The 16,504-nt window shown below is 41.6% G+C and overlaps 2 protein-coding genes across 4 annotated transcripts; both read left to right on the forward strand.

The window, feature by feature from the left end:
* Positions 1-812: 812 nt before the first annotated feature.
* LOC135549179 (cysteinyl leukotriene receptor 2-like) lies at positions 813-2,624 on the forward strand. Its single transcript, XM_064979219.1, has 2 exons — positions 813-918; positions 1,440-2,624. Exons 1-2 carry the CDS (start codon positions 882-884, stop codon positions 2,492-2,494), a joined length of 1,092 nt encoding a protein of 363 aa, XP_064835291.1. The 5' UTR covers positions 813-881; the 3' UTR covers positions 2,495-2,624.
* A 6,577-nt stretch (positions 2,625-9,201) lies between these two features.
* On the forward strand, positions 9,202-15,406 carry LOC135550547 (centrosomal protein CCDC61-like). 3 transcript variants are annotated; one of them, XM_064981468.1, is made up of 13 exons: positions 9,202-9,363; positions 9,811-9,988; positions 10,080-10,162; positions 12,176-12,336; positions 12,435-12,587; positions 12,681-12,888; positions 13,116-13,216; positions 13,337-13,566; positions 13,810-13,888; positions 14,130-14,333; positions 14,464-14,506; positions 14,584-14,653; positions 14,817-15,406. In XM_064981468.1, exons 2-13 carry the CDS (start codon positions 9,841-9,843, stop codon positions 14,906-14,908), a joined length of 1,572 nt encoding a protein of 523 aa, XP_064837540.1. In that variant the 5' UTR covers positions 9,202-9,363; positions 9,811-9,840; the 3' UTR covers positions 14,909-15,406. The 3 variants fall into 3 exon arrangements, with proteins under 3 accessions (XP_064837540.1, XP_064837541.1, XP_064837543.1); XM_064981469.1 differs by having other exon boundaries at positions 14,464-14,497; XM_064981471.1 differs by having other exon boundaries at positions 13,116-13,198.
* The last annotated feature ends 1,098 nt before the right edge of the window (positions 15,407-16,504 follow it).

Consider the following 16,504-nt stretch of genomic DNA (forward strand, 5'->3'; position numbering starts at 1 on the left):
GTTGGAGCGTGCTCCTGGCTATCTGTAAATTTAAAAAAATAAATAGAAAATGTGGCTGTCTGCTTTGCCTAATATAAGGATTGTTTATTATATATAATCTTACTTTTGATACTAGCATTTACATTTACTTTTGATACTTAAGTATATTTGAAACTAAATATTTTTTTACTTTTACTTAAGTGGTATTTTACTGGGTGACTTTCACTTTTACTTGAGTTCTTTTCTATTAAGGTATCTTTTCTTTATGTACTGTATGACAATTGGATACTTATTCCACCACTGCTTCATAGTCCTTTTTTCTCATCTTTATCAAGGGATCCATTAATTGTGGACCTCATTGCGGCTCAGTATTTGTATTATTTATTTTATACAGTCTTTTTTTGGTCATCTTTATCAAGGGGTCCAATAAATCTAAATAAATATTTAAAGGGTAAGTGAGAAAAAGGGTAAACAATAAATGCGCACAAATTGGCGGGAGTTAGTTCGTAGTGGAGAGAGACCTTCCTCCAGCATGTCTTCCCCACACAATGACAACTGTATATTCATTCCATTTATAAACAATCTCAACCATATATCAAATGGTATCTTAAGTTCTCCAAAGCCACAGCCTTGTCATAAAAACATAATTGAACAAAAAGTTGCATAGCAGTTGAATAGCCTCAGTGAAATGTTTACAATAGGAAATTGGGTACATTTGGACTTGGAGAGCAGCAGTGGTAGAATTGTGAGACAGCAGAGGAAGTTACGCCCTGCGTGAAGACTGAAGGCATTGTAGAGGTAAAGTAATTGCACTCATTTCTCTTTGGCTTCCTCTAAACAGACACACGTCTCTCAGTGGACACGGCCATCAGAAGACTGATTCAACAGGGTTTACTGGACTGATGACAAGGATGCAACAGTATTGGATAACGGAGAGAGGTACTGTCAACTTTCTCATGTTTATTTTTGTTCTACTAGAAATTGAACATGGTAGCCACGGGACCAAAACAGCAGAGAAGTTGAGCCTCACACTTAGTTGTTGTGGAAATTGACCTAGTATGCTGTTTACTCTCTGCATCAACATTATATCGATGAGTCTACCTGTAATAAAATGTGAAAAATCCTTCCTGTAAAGTGGCTCTGGTTATTTTTTAAAGATTTTTACATGGATTGAAAATGACCCATTGGTAAACCTATTTTTCTATCACTCATACTGTTGGTCAGTTTTGTAAAGTAACCAGAACATCTGATAGTAAAGTGAATATTTATGCCCTCTATTTATGCCTCTCAAGTGGCTGTAAAAAAGTATACAGGCAGCATCGGAAGAGGAGAGGACCGTAATTAAATGCCTCAACATAATGTAGTGTTAGTTTCACTTTTCAGTCTCTCTATGCTGTCTTTTAACCTTCCAGCACACGCAGTACATTTTCCATACCTTTGTCTCCCTCCTTTATTCAAAGGTCTAACTGGAGGCACAGACAATATGAGTCTGGAGTCAGGGATGAGTAATCTGACATGTGATTGTCCCATCGACAGCTTCAAGCACAGTGTGTTTCCTGCTACGTACCTGCTCATCTTCTTCCTGGGCCTAATAGCCAACAGTGCCTCCCTCTGGGTCTTTCTGAGCATGTACAGGAGGAGGAGGAGCATCACCATGGTCAACCTGTACATGGTGAACCTGCTGATGTCTGACCTCATGCTGGTGTGCTCTCTGCCCCTGAGATCAGCATACTACCTGCTGGACTCCCATTGGCCGTTTGGGGACCTCACCTGCCGCCTGGTCTCCTACGTATTCTATATCAACATGTATGGCTCTGTCTACTTCCTGCTGGCCCTGAGTGTCCTCCGTTACCTAGCCGTATCACACCCCTACACCTTCATGAGTCTGGAGGGTGGATCCTGTGGTTGGGGAGGGTGTCTACTCATCTGGATATTTGTGTCCCTGGCCTCTACACCCCTACTGAGTATTGGGACTATCCAGGAGGGGGAAGAGCAGACCCGCTGTCTGGAGCTGGGCAGCAGCTTGGGCACCATCATTCTTCTGAACCGTGCTGCCCTGGTGGTGGGCTTTGCCCTGCCCTTCACTGTCATCTCTGTCTGCTACATATGTGTGCTGCTCAGCCTGAGGCAGTGTAGGGCTGGGGTGGAGGGGATGAGGAAGCCCTCTACAAGAAAGTCTTGTGCCCTTGTCATCCTCGGTCTCTGCATCTTCCTGATCTGTTTCCTGCCCTATCATGTGGTGCGAACCCTCTTCCTGGCAGCAGAGCGGAATGCTCAACTAAATGGCTGTGAGGATTCTTGCAGCTACCTCCAGGGGATTCGGAAGGCTGCCGTGGTAACGCTCTGTCTTGCAGCGGGTAACAGCTGCCTGGACCCGTTCCTTTTCTTCTTTGTGGGAGAAAACTTCAGAGATTTCTGCACAAAAAATTGTGGGAGGCAGAGGAGAGTTATTAACAACACAGAGAGACCAAGGATTCAAGAGCTGCAGCCCATAGAATTAACAGTCAATTTATAATACACTTGGTACTTTAAGCTTATCAAAAATGTTGCATTCACTTTCACATTCAAATAAAATGTACACCTCGTCTATGGATGGATGATTTGTAGTTATAAAATTCCTGTAGAGCCAAATTGTTTGTGCATTTATAATTATGGGACCATTGAAAATAGGTTTGTGATGAGACTCGTCCTGGGTCTTCTTCAAAAATGGTGGCTTTTTGACCAGCCAACTTTTTTAAATGATTGAACTTATTTTTTTTAGTTAAAACCCCTTAACATTATAAATCAACATATATTACAGCTTAACATATTTCAATATTTTTACCACATTAAATAAATAAATGCCTGACTGCCTGCTGAAAATCTTTGCCAGTGTGTGTGTAGGCAACCTGCCCCTCCGAGCATGGTCTAGTACAGTGGTTCCCAGCCTTTTTCATTTACTGTACCACCAACGGAATTTTGCTCTGCCTGGAGTACCCCCTGTGGATAGGCCAAGTACACCCAGGGGTCCTAGTACCCCTGGTTGGGAACCACTGGTCAAGTAGTGTGATTCAGAAATTAGGGAGGTTTTTTATTAGAGAAGAATGGATTAACCTTTTCAATGCTAGTTAAGGAAACTATAGTTATCACGTTTCACATTGGATTTATTAACTACAAAAAGGTAAGACGTGTTTTTATTTTAATTCTGGTGCTGCTCTGCACACACATGCTTGTTAGCTAGCTGGTCCAACATTAAGCTAACTCTAGGAAGTTCAAAGATATTCAGTTATTTCATAGAAGCCGCTCCTCTGTAGGTATAGTTCTGTGAGCCTAATAATATAATGCATGTCATAACAACAAGATGCCCAACGCTTCAAGCCTAGCCTCCTCTACCCTCTCTGTCTCTCGCAAACCGCAAAATGTCACTCGCATCTCGCACCCTACACTCGTCTGTCTGATTCATGTTAATAAGCTTGCCCGCTCCACAGCAAACTGCGCTATCTGCACTGATTGGTGAAGTAATTTAATGTTGAGCTAAATGTCTTTTTTTATTATTATTGATTTCAGATATTTAAAAGGGAAGAGTTAGCAACGATATAAACCGTTACTTTTTTGGGGTTCAAACCGGTTCAGAACTTTATTTTGCTGGTCGGAACAGTGGAACAGAATAAAAAATATATATTTTCACAACGAAATTATTGGAAAATAATATAGGGTTACAACCCATGAACGCCAGTGACACATCTTAAGGCCTCACATGAAATTATCAAATTAATCAACAAATTGCTAACATTTGAAGAGAAAGTGCAGACTCTCCACGTGGTTTTCAAAACAGCCCCTCCAACCTGGACTAACATAGTACATGTAAATCCGTTGACACTCCAATTAGTCTGGTATGTTCGTTTCGTCAGTGGTGGAAAAAGTAGTCAATTGTAATGCTTGAGTAGTCATGCTTTTAAAGATACCTTAAAAGAAAACATTCCTGCATAGTGGTAAAAACCCGTTGTTTTGGCAAATGAGAAGAAAAGAAGTGACTTTTTAGCTTCAGTTAACCATTCTAAAATCTCATTAGAAATTAGGTGTACACAAGCACCATTGTGAGAAGTGATAATCTTCTATTTGTAATAATAATCATAATATGTGATGAGTATGTGTCACGTTCTGACCATAGTTCTTTTGTGTTTTCCTTGTTTTAGTGTTGGTCAGGACGTGAGCTGGGTGGGCATTCTATGTTGTGTGTCTAGTTTGTCTATTTCTATGTTTGGCCTGATATGGTTCTCAATCAGAGGCAGGTGTTAGTCATTGTCTCTGATTCGGAACCATATTTAGGTAGCCTGTTTTGTGTTGGGTTTTGTGGGTGGTTGTTCCCTGTCTTTCCGGTGTGTTCATGGAAATGCCCTTCCTTTATCTAAAAATAACTACTCTCCCTCCATAACCCCACCTGCACCCTTAGGACAAGCTCAGCTTCTTGGGAAATCAGCCTTTCAGCTCGACCGCCCCCAGCCTCTGGAATTCCCTCCCGGACCACCTGAAGACATCACAGACTCTGGGCTCCTTTAAAATGGGCCTAAAGACCTTTCTCTTTAGGAAGGCTTTTAAATCCAATTTTATTTGTCACATGCTTCGTTAACAACAAGTGTAGACTAACAGTGAAATTCTTACTTTATGGGTCCTTTTCCAACAATGCAAAGTTAGATAAAGAAAGCTGGGCTTGTCCCTTGTAGCGTCAACTGTGTTCTCTGTGTCAGTTGCCTGGTCTAGTTGTCCCAAAAAACGTTATTTGTTTTTAAATTTATTTTATGCACTTTGAGATTATTCTGTATAATGAAAAGTGCTTTACAAATGTAATTTATTATTATTATTATTAGTGTTTTCTGCACCAGATAGGGCTGTTTCGGTTTTGCCCCGTTTATTGTTTGTAGTTTGTTCATGTTAAGTGTCTCTTATTAAAGAACTATGAACTTCAAGCACGCTGCGTTTTGGTCCTCATCTCCTTCCCAAGAAGAAAGACGTTACAGTATGACTATTAGGCGTAGGCAACAGATCTTGATGAGATGTCATTTAAAGCGATTGGAGCGCCCTTCGTGGTGCTGAAAGGACAGCTCCAGGATCGTGCAATGATGTTAGAGAAGTTCAATGGAACAGTAGGCTGTCCCAGTAGTCATAGGCTTGCATCTGTTTGCATTTGTTTCATTGGATAATTATATGGAGAGTTTAACACATTTCTGTCTTTAACACTGAACAAAAATATAAACGCAATAAGTAATGTGTTGGTCCCATGTTTCATGAGCTGAAATAAAAGATCCCAGAAATGTTCCATAAGCACAAAAAGCAAACTACTCCTAAAATGTGTTTACATCCCTGTTAGTGAGCACATATCCTTTGCCAAGATAATCCATCCACCTGACAGGTGTGGCATATCAATAAGATAATTAAACAGCATGTTCATTACACAGGTGCACCTATGGCACTGTGCTGGGGACAATAAAAGGACACTCCAAAATGTGTAGTTATGCCACCTCTCTTTTGAAGAACATATCAAGACTGTTTCAAGGACAGCTTTTTCCCATCTACGTGACATTGCAAAAAATTAATCCATGCTTTTGTCACTTCTAGGTTAGACTACTGCAATGCTCTACTTTCCGTCTACCCGGATAAAGCACTAAATAATCTTTAGTTAGTGCTAAATACGGCTGCTGGAATCCTGACTTGAACCAAAAAATTTGGTCATATTACTCCAGTGCTGGCCTTCCTACACTGGCTTCCTGTCAAGGCAAGGGCTGATTTCAAGGTTTTACTGCTAACCTACAAAGCATTACATGGCTTGCTCTTACCTATCTCTCTGATTTGGTCCTGCCGTAAAAACCTACACATACGCTATGGTCACAAGACGCAGGCCTCCTAATTGTCCCTAGAATTTCTAAGCAAACAGCTGGAGGCAGGGCTTTCTCTTATAGAGCTCAATTTTTATGGAATGGTCTGCCTACCCATGTGAGAGACGCAAACTCGGTCTCAACCTTTAAGTCTTTACTGAAGACTCATCTCTTCAGTGGGTCATATGATTGAGTGTAGTCTGGCCCAGGAGTGTGAAGGTGAACGGAAAGGCTCTGGAGCAACGAACCGCCCTTGATGTCTCTGCCTGGCCGGTTCCCCTCTTTCCACTGGGATTCTCTGCCTCTAAACCTATTACAGGGCTGAGTCACTGGCTTACTAGGGCTCTTTCATACCGTCCCTAGGAGGGGTGCGTCACTTGTCTGGGTTGAGTCACTGATGTGATCTTCCTGTCTGGGTTGGCTCCCCCCTTGGGTTGTGCCTTGGCGGAGATCTTTGTGGGCTATACTCGGCCTTGTCTTAGGATGGTAAGTTGGTGGTTGAAGATATCCCTCTAGTGGTGTGGGGGCTGTGCTTTGGCAAAGTGGGTGGGGTTATATCCTTCCTGTTTGGCCCTGTCCGGGGGTGTCATCGGATGGGGCCACAGTGTCTCCTGACCCCTCCTGTCTCAGCCTCCAGTATTTATGCTGCAGTAGTTTATGTGTCGGGGGGCTGGGGTCAGTTTGTTATATCTGGAGTACTTCTCCTGTCCTATCCGGTGTCCTGTGTGAATTTAAGTATGCTCTCTCTAATTCTCTCTTTCTTTCTTTCTCTCTCTCTCTCGGAGGACCTGAGCCCTAGGACCATGCCTCAGGACTACCTGACATGATGATTGCTTGCTGTCCCCAGTCCACCTGGCCGTGCTGCTGCTCCAGTTTCAACTGTTCTACCTGTGATTATTATTTGACCATGCTGGTCATTTATGAACATTTGAACATCTTGGCCATGTTCTGTTATTATCTCCACCCGCTACAGCCAGAAGAGGACTGGCCACCCCACATAGCCTGGTTCCTCTCTAGGTTTCTTCCTAGGTTTTGGCCTTTCTAGGGAGTTTTTCCTAGCCACCGTGCTTCTACACCTGCATTGCTTGCTGTTTGGGGTTTTAGGCTGTGTTTCTGTACAGCACTTTGAGATATCAGCTGATGTACGAAGGGCTATATAAATACATTTGATTTGATTTGATGTGCAAGTAGAGATACTGGGGTGCAAAAGAGCAAGAAGATAAATAACAATATGGGGATGAGGTAGTTGGGTGTGCTATTTACAGATTGGCTGTGTACAGGTACTGTGATCGGTAAGCTGCTCTGACAGTTGATGCTTAAAGTGTTAAGGGTGGGTGTTGCTATGGTGACCAGTGAGCTGAGATAAGTTGGGGCTTTACCTAGCAAAGACATATAGATGACTTGGAGCCAGTGGGTTTTGTGACGAATATGTAGCGAGGGCCAGCCAACAAGAGCATACAGGTTGCAGTGGTGGGTAGTAGATGAAGCTTTGGTGACAAAACGGATGGCACTGTGATAGACTACATCCAGTTTGCTGAGTAGAGTGTTGGAGGCTATTTTGTAAATTACATCGCCGAAGTCAAGGATCGGTAGGATAGCCAGTTTTACAACAGAATGTCAAATAGGAAGCCAATTCTAGATTTCATTTAGGATTGGAGATGCTTAATGTGAGTCTGGAAGGAGAGTTTACAGTCAAACCAGACACCTAAGTATTTGTAGTTGTCCAGAACCGTCAAGTCAGAACCGTCAAGAGTAGTGATGCTAGTCGGTCGGGCGGGTGCGGGCAGCAATTGGTGGATGAGCATGCATTTAGTTTCAAAAATAATAATAATAATTATTGACCTGTAATTTCTGTCACTTGTGTGGTATTAAAAAAGATTCTGCTAATATGTAAAATTACGTGTAATAGCTAGAAAATTTTTTCTCAGACTTGCAAAAACAATGATAGATTATTGCAGTGCTTTTACTGTAATAGAGATGTTTCCACCCCTACTGTACTCCTATCCACACAACCCACATTCTTCTGGCCCGCAGCCCTATGTGCTTTTAAAATGAATGCATTCCCATTTCATTCTTAAAGGGCAAAAAACAGTTTCTAAAACTGCAGAACTAAGGCTTTCGTCTGTCCAATAAGTGAGGGTAAATGGTAAACATGCTCTCTGCCATTCACTTTATGTTTTAGTTATTATTTTGGGTATGGGGTGGGTCACTTGTTTTTTCTTTCAAGCATACAGTTAGGTAAAATATATTTTTGCTCAAGGGAGTGTCATCCATTTTCATTTCAGAGAGCCATGTAACCCATATTATAAGTCAAATTTACTTCCTTAGCATGCTGATGATTTCAAGTTGTATTGGATTTATTTTTTATCTGTTGACATTCAATTGTTTAGTATATTTAGTACATTTAGTATTTTATGTTTTCTCTGTGAGAAGCAAGTTCATTAAAGTTTTAAGTGATATGGTTTATGTAGATACAATGTTGTTAACACACAGTAACCAAAAAACGGATCTAATTTGCATATTCATACTGAGTTTGCAGCAAACAGTAGAATGTTCTCCACTAGTTTCCCAGAATTGTTTGCCAGAAGTTCACAAGTCGCTGCAAATCTGCCGCAACAGTTGGCAACAAAACGAATTTGCATGTGATAATATGAACTCGCAGCAAATTGGCCAAAGGTTTGACACAACTGTTTGCCATTCTCTGCTCTAGGCCTACTTTAGTTCAAGGACAGCGTGCCTGCCTGGTGATCCAGATACACTCACTTTGGAGGACTGACTCATAAAAAAAAATAATAATAAATTTAATTTCACCTTTATTTAACCAGGTAGGCTAGTTGAGAACAAGTTCTCATTTACAACTGCGACCTGGCCAAGATAAAGCATAGCAGTGTGAACAGACAACAACACATTCTAGTTATGTGCTTGTATCACAGTATTAAACACACACAAACACAATAAGACACTCGTGAATTATTAACATGCTTATTAATTCACTCTTCACTTCCCTGACATGGGCTGCAGGTATTACAGGGTTATAATAAGATGCGTGCGTGTTGCAATTAAATAATTCCTACTGGCCAAAAGTGCCCCAACCGCTAACTGCATATTTTCTTGTTGAACATACTACTACAGTTTAGCTCGTTGAGGATTTACATTTACAAAGCCGTGTCGTTACCATGGGGCTCAGCATCACTTCCACTGAAGGGCCTCGGAGCTGATGTTGAGCACCAGCGACACCGTCACAGCTTTTACATATTGACGGTAGCTCTACCCAATCAGACTTGCTTGTATCTTATTTTCGACCAATTCATTCAGTTGACATTGTGTAGTGGGCGGTACTTATACCTTCTCGGTTATTGAACCGCTACATTCAACAGTGGCGGCGGCTTCCAATCTTGTCAGGTATCGAAGAGAGGTGTACTCGTTCATACCAGAGACGCGATTTGACCTCATTGGATATATTTTATTTTACGAATTATAATGCACTCCAAGGTGTAGGAATTGGGTTCCGTTTTCGAGCACATCACCACAGGTATGTATCTAACCTTAGCAGAGAACTGTAAGCTAACGTTAACACGTTACTTAGCTAGCTACAAGATATAGAAGCTAGCTAGCTAACAAGCATTTACCAACACAGAATAGCCAACGTGCCAGTTGTAGTGGAATTATACTATCATACGGTATGATAGTTAGCACTGCAGAAAACATCATTTTGTTTGCTAGCCATATCGCTAGCTAGTGTGTAGTTAACCAGATGTTGTTGGCTAGCTAAGTTCTGGCCGGCTAAACTAGCTAACGTTAATGCAAAGAGACACTCTTCTCTTCATCTGTGGTTTCAGTACCTGAAGCGCACTGATTATTGCTCAAGTTAGTTACTCAGTACTTACTAGTCCGACATTTAGTTTTGTCGACATTGATGGCTGTGGTGTGCATGTGCAAGATGTTGTGATTGATGGACTGTCTCTTTCTTGTAACTTAGGTCTGTGGACATTGCGACCAAAGCAGAGAGATGGAGGCGGGCTCAGTGGTGCAGGAGGACATTACATTCCGAGGAGTGGAGTTTGCTGTGAAGATAGAACTAAAAGAAGGATTGCTAATAGTTGAGATCTCTGATGCAATGACAGCTGACCAGTGGAGGGGAGGGTTTGACCCAGCATGTAAGTGAAGCATTGTGAAATGACATAGTTAATTTACATGGATATTATAGACATGACAATTTATTATTATAATGTTTTCATTGTGTCCCAGACATCGAAGACCTATCCCGCAAAACAGGCAACTTCAAGCAGTTTCCCATCTTCTGCAGCATGTTGGAATCTGCTGTTAGTAAGGTTAGTCTGCGAGGCAGTAAAGGAAGCTAAAACATGTTGAAAGTGTTTTGATTAGAGGTCGACCGAGTTAATCGGAATGGCCAATGAATTAGGGCCGATTTCAAGATTTCATAACAATCGGAAATCAATATTTTTGGGCGCAGATTTCCGATTATTGTTTAAATATTTATAATGTTTTTTAAAACATTTTTTATACCTTTTATTTAACTAGGCAAGTCAGATAAGAACACATTCTTATTTTCAATGACTGCCTAGCAACTGTGGGTTAACTGCCTTGTTCAGGGGCATAACGACAGATTTTCGCCTTGTCAGCTCAGGGGTTTCAATCTTGCAACCGCACAGTTAACTAGTCCAACACTCTAACCATTGCACTCCACGAGTAGCCTGCCTGTTACGCAAATGCAGTAGAAGCCAAAGTAAATTGCTAGCTGGCATTAAACTTATCTTATAAAAAAACAATCAATCGTAATCACTAGTTATAACTACTAATCCAGTTTAGCAGGCAATATTAACCAGGTGAAATTGTGTCATTTCTCAGGGTATATGCCTGGCTCATTGCGAACTAATTTGCCAGAATTTTACGTAATTATGACATACATTGAAAGTTGTGCAATGTAATAAGAATATTTAGACTTAGGGATGCCACCCGTTAGATAAAATACCGAACGGTTCCATATTTCATTGAAATAATAAATGTTTTGTTTTCGAAATGATAGTTTCCGGATTCGATCATATTAATGACCAAAGGCTCGTATTTCTGTGTGTTATTATGTTATAATTAAGTCTGATTTGATAGAGCAGTCTGACTGAGCAGCAGCAGGCCCGTAATCATTCATTCAAACAGTACTTTCATGCGTTTTGCCAGCAGCTCTTCGCAAGCACAGCGCTGTTTATGACTTCAAGCCTATCAGCCTAATTAATGGCTGGTGTAACCAATGTGAAATGGCTAGCTAGTTTGCTGGGTATGCGCTAATACCGTTTCAAATGTCACTCGCTTTTAGATTTGGCGTAGTTATTCCCCTTGCACTGCAAGGGCTGCGGCTTTTGTGGAGCGATGGGTAACGATGCTTCGAGTGTGGCTGTTGTCAATGTGTTCCTGGTTCGAGCCGAGGTAGGGGCAAGGAGGGGGACGGAAGCTATACTGTTACACTGGCAATAATTTAGTGCCTATAAGAACATCCAATAGTCAGAGGTATATGAAATACAAATGGTATAGAGAGAAATAGTCCTATAAATACTACATTAACTACAACATAAAACCTCTTACCTTGGAATATTGAAGTCTCATGTTAAAAGGAACCACCAACTTTCATATGTTCTGAGCAAGGAACTTAAACTTTAGCTTTTTTACATGGTACATATTTTACATGGCACACATTTTTACATGGCACATATTACTTTCTTCTTCAACACTTTGATTTTGCATTATTCAAACCAAATTGAACATATTTCATAATTTATTTGAGGCTGAATAGATTTTATTGATGTTTTATATTAAGTTAAAATAAGTGTTAATTCAGTATTGTTGTAATTGTCATTATTACAAATAAAATATATATAGAAAAAAATAGGCCGATTAATCGGTATCGGCTTTTTTGGTCCTCCAATAATCGGTATCGGCGTTGAAAAATCATAATCGGTCGACCTCTAGTTCTGATTAGGGTGAGTATAATTTGTGGAACGTTCCAACAGGAATCGGTTCCAAAAACTTTGTAAAGTACAAGGTTGCCAACAAAATTCAAATACGCATCAACTCACCACGTAGCTTAATCTTGATGTTTGTCCATCGGCTACCAGAGTGAGGACAGACATTTTTTGCGATTAACGTTGGGAGTGAAGAAAGTTATTAAATAGCCCACGCCCTACCCGGTATCTTATTCTGCCCCTATACAACTTTGTATGCATGTTTTTTGGCGAGCCCTGTTATTTACAATGTTTTTGCAACAGATTCCTGTTGGATCGTTCCACAAATTATACCCACCCTTCTGATTATGGTGCATGCTTTTTCTTCAGACTAGTGAGTCTGTTACCCTTGACCTCTTGACCTATGCTGACCTGGAGCTCTTGCGGAACCGGAAGGCTGGAGTCGTTGGTCGTCCCCGAGCCCAACAGCAATCTCCTAACCTCAGTGCCAAAAGATACCTAATTCTTATCTACACTGTGGAATTTGACAGGTTTGTCTCTCTTTTAGTGATATCACTACCATAAGCTTGACTCAAACTCTGCTTGAAATGTATAACTGCAAAATTGCCATGTTAACCTTTCCCTATAGAATCCACTACCCCCTGCCCCTGCCCTACCATGGCAAGCCTGACCCTGCCGCCCTGCAGAAGGAGATCAGAGTCCTGAAAACTGAGCTAAACACCCTGGCCAACCATGTCGGTCACAAACCAGCAGAGCCAGAGATACGCCGGCTACGGGCAGAGTAAGTTATGACTTGTTACACTGTATTAATCAGGACAGTCTGTTGTTTTCTTCAGGTCAGAGGTTAAGGGCCCTGACTGTTCTCTGTTGTTAGACTCACATTGGTGAGAGAGGAGAAGGAGGCCCTGGCCAAGGCTTTGGAGCGTCTGCAGTTAGTGGGGTCTGCTTCCACCACTGGAGGAGGGGCTCGGGGGCTGAGAGAGGTGGTCAGGAGTTTGGAGGACCAGCTCCTCAGAGAGAGGGCCAAGAGTCAGCACTCAGCCAGCAAGAGGGGCCAGGAGCAGCGCCTCCAACTGGAGCAGGTTGGTCCTTGTTTGCATCATATTTCAAATAAGCATTTACCCTGTAACTTTTATAACTTTGAATAATTTAGAATGCCTGGCCTTCAGTTGATGCAAATAATGTAGTAACATAGATTCCTGCATATCAAAAAAATTTATTGTGTGCATGTCAACACTTGGAGTAGTCATTTTTGCTGATTCCATTGTTCAGCTGGTAGGCTAATTCTGACGTTTCCTGTCTCTCCTAGTTGGAGGAGCTAAGGGCATCAGAGCGAGCTCTACGGATTCGCGTTAAGAGTTTGACCAATGAACTGGCGTTGCTAAGACGAGGGTTAGTCAATCTAAGCATGTATGTCTTTCCTTTTTCTTTCTCTCTTTTACTTTCACTCACTCCCACCTACTTACTCACTCACTCCTTACGATACTCTCCCTGTGGCTAATGTTGTATACTATGTGTGTCTGTTTTTAGTAGGGTGACCAGTGGGGTGACCCCTGCCCCCTCTGGGTGCAGTGCCTCGCGGGGTGATGGGGAGATCAGGCGTTCACTGTCTCGGGAACGTAGTTTGGGACGTGTTGTAGTTCGGGCTCGCTCAGGGTCCAGAGAAAGGACAGAAGAGAGGGGTCGGAGGTCAGAAGGCCAGAGGGCAGACTCCTCAGGGCCCCGCTCGTATGTCTCCCGACCCTCACCTTCTCCCACAGGTATCTTGTTTTTTCTGTCTCCTATAGGAGTTTGGAGTTGACTGGTAATTCAGCTTCAGGATACAATACAATTAAAGTTGACAGCACCAAGTCTGAGTAAAGCTACCAGGGCTTGATTAACTGCTTGATCTGCTATCTTCAAGGAAAAATCCACTCAAAATATTTTTGTAACAAAATATAGTTTGAGTGGATTTTCCCTTTTAAGTATGAGCTCCCAGCCAATCCTGTCGTTCCTGTTTTCAGGTTCGCGGACGCCACGCTTTGACCCCACTGCATATATCCAGGACAGACAGCGCCGACTGAGAGAGGCGGAACTCAAAAAGTCAGTCTCATCTCCCTCTATCCATTTTACTGTCATAACTGTATCTGCAGTGCAAGCTTCTGCCAATTATAAGTGTATTTTGCATGTGAACACTGGTATATTGATTTTCAAGTGTTGAAATGCTCGAGAATTTCAAATGGCAACCCATTTAATCTTGTGCTAATAGGAAAACCAATACTGAGTGAAACGTTCCCTGTAATCATGACTTAACTTGGCCTCCTGTGTTCTCTCTCTCCGTCAGCCAGAGAAAGGTCAGAAGAGAAATGTTAGCGTCACCTGTTCTGGAGAGGGGCCTAGAGAGGGGGCGGTCTCGGTCCAGGGAGGCTTATCCCCAGCTGACCAGGGCAGGCAGTGGGAGCAGAGGGAGGAGCTTATCAATTGAGAGTAGGAGAAGCAGACAGTCCTCTGATAATTCATTGGTGGAGTTGGATGAGTTGACAATCAGGTAATTTATGCTTTACCATGCTATATCACATGCTATTACAGTCCAAACTGGGTTTGTTTAAGTAAGTGAGAGATATTCTATTGCTTTACTGCATGTCTCAGACAGTTCCTCATTTTGTTCTGTGTTTCAGAGGAAGGAAGCAGACCTACAATGGTCCAACCATGGTGAGTGTGGTGAGTTATTTTTTACAGCTTGTGATAGACCTTGATTTAACATATTTGTGTTGAGTGACAGTTATTTATTTTTGTAGCCCAGAGGAAGACATTTGACCAGGAAGCCCCATTGTAGCACTCCCACACACAGGGTACGATCAGACAAAGGTAACCGATCAATGCCTACTCTTCAATCTAAAGTTTAATCAGTGTCAGTTAGCTCGAAAAATGAATGTACTTTTAATATGAGCCCTGGTGACACATTCTGTGTGAGAACCTTGCTGAAATCAATGATTTACAATTGTCTGTGCATTGCTTGTCCTTTACCCAGAAGGCTCCATAGATGGGGCTGACCTGTCAGAGATCGATGCCCGGCTGCAGGCCCTACAGGACTACATGAGGGACCTGGACACGGGACACTAAACCCTAGGCAGGAAAAATGTGTTCAAAGACTTTCCTGTGCTGCAAACTTAGACCAAGGTCTTTACTAATCGACATTACTAGTCGAACACTGTGACTAAACAAGATCACTGTACGACACTGTGATATTTTAGCACACATTATCAGCTGATAGGCTTATGCAAGTGCAAACACAGATGGATGCACACACTACTTATTTTGTCACCCTCTGGGAGACGGTGCCTGATCTGTGGATAAAGATACCACTGTGAAGGCTGTTAAGCCATTGTTAGTGTATTGAACTAAAACTGAGGAGTGACTGGTTTTATACTACGGTTTTATAACTTGTGCATTGTGTCTGTTGATGTGACCGTAATACCCCATTTCCCCCACCCTTTTTTAACGAGTGATTGATGGATGTGATTTGAGATGTTTTAGTCTGTAAATATAACTTTATTTGAAACATTCTGGGGGGGGTTGGTTGCTTTTGGTGAGAAGTATCTTTAAAAAAAATGTTTTTTTTTTACTTTTATAAATGAAATTTAGTTTCTCATTTAATTTTATTGAAGAAATGTCGTCCCATGCTCTATTATCATTACTTCCTGTTTAGCTGTGTTTGCTGAGTGTCTGTTCAAGTGTTTTGGCCCATTGGATCAGAGATGGATTTTCACCAAGTGCTGCATGAGGATTTATTGCTTTGTTTTTGTGCCATTACTTTTCTAATAGGTATTTAGCCAAAATCTTTATTTTTTTTCTACTTTTACTAGACATATCTTCTCTATTAATAATCACTGCAGCAGCTTTGTCGCTCAGTAATGTGGTGTGAGTGAGTGCACTGTGTCCTCCCCCTCTGCAGTAGAGTTAGTTGGTTGGGTGGGCTGAAGGTTCTTCCCTAGGGCTGCAGCTCCACTACAGCTGACCGAGTCACATTAATTAATAGCTAACCTACCCGGCCTGGACCCTTCCTCTCCGGGGTGAGCAACTGGGCCGCATGAACAGCTGCTTCCATCTGCACTACTGTAGGAGGATGAGAATAGTGGAGGGAGCTGAGAGGCTTTTTGTGCTGTTTTTAGATTTGACCTCAGCTGCTAATAAAATGTAAGATGCTTTCCACTTAACCAAAACACCATCTATCAGAATTAAAGCCAGGCACCAGAGGCTGAAATTAAATGTACCTATCAGTTTTGGAATCTGTTGGTATTTTGTTACATTAATATTAATGTTACATTAATATTTCCAAAATGTAAAAACTTAATGTAAAAACTTAATGTATATTTTCTTTAGATTATCATACTACTGTCAACAGTTTTATCAATTATAACCACTTTAAAATGAACATGCATCAATACTTTCAAAGCTCACGATGTTGAAATACACAATTTCAAAGTCCATTTCATAGAGAATTTACAAACTGGACCACATTTAGTAACTTATTTAGAATAAATTAGGATGTGTTTACATAAGCTTTTGCTGTTTGGAAGTCATAATTCAGTGTACATTTCCCAAAAGTCAGACTTCTCACACGCCAACTCATTTTTCTCAGCTTCAGAAGCATTTGCTTTTACCAAATTTATATGGGGGGGAAACGTGTATCCAAAATCTGTGCTGGATAAGTCCGGT

The sequence above is a fragment of the Oncorhynchus masou genome, chromosome 12, assembly GCF_036934945.1.
Source record: "Oncorhynchus masou masou isolate Uvic2021 chromosome 12, UVic_Omas_1.1, whole genome shotgun sequence".
Taxonomy (NCBI): domain Eukaryota; kingdom Metazoa; phylum Chordata; class Actinopteri; order Salmoniformes; family Salmonidae; genus Oncorhynchus; species Oncorhynchus masou.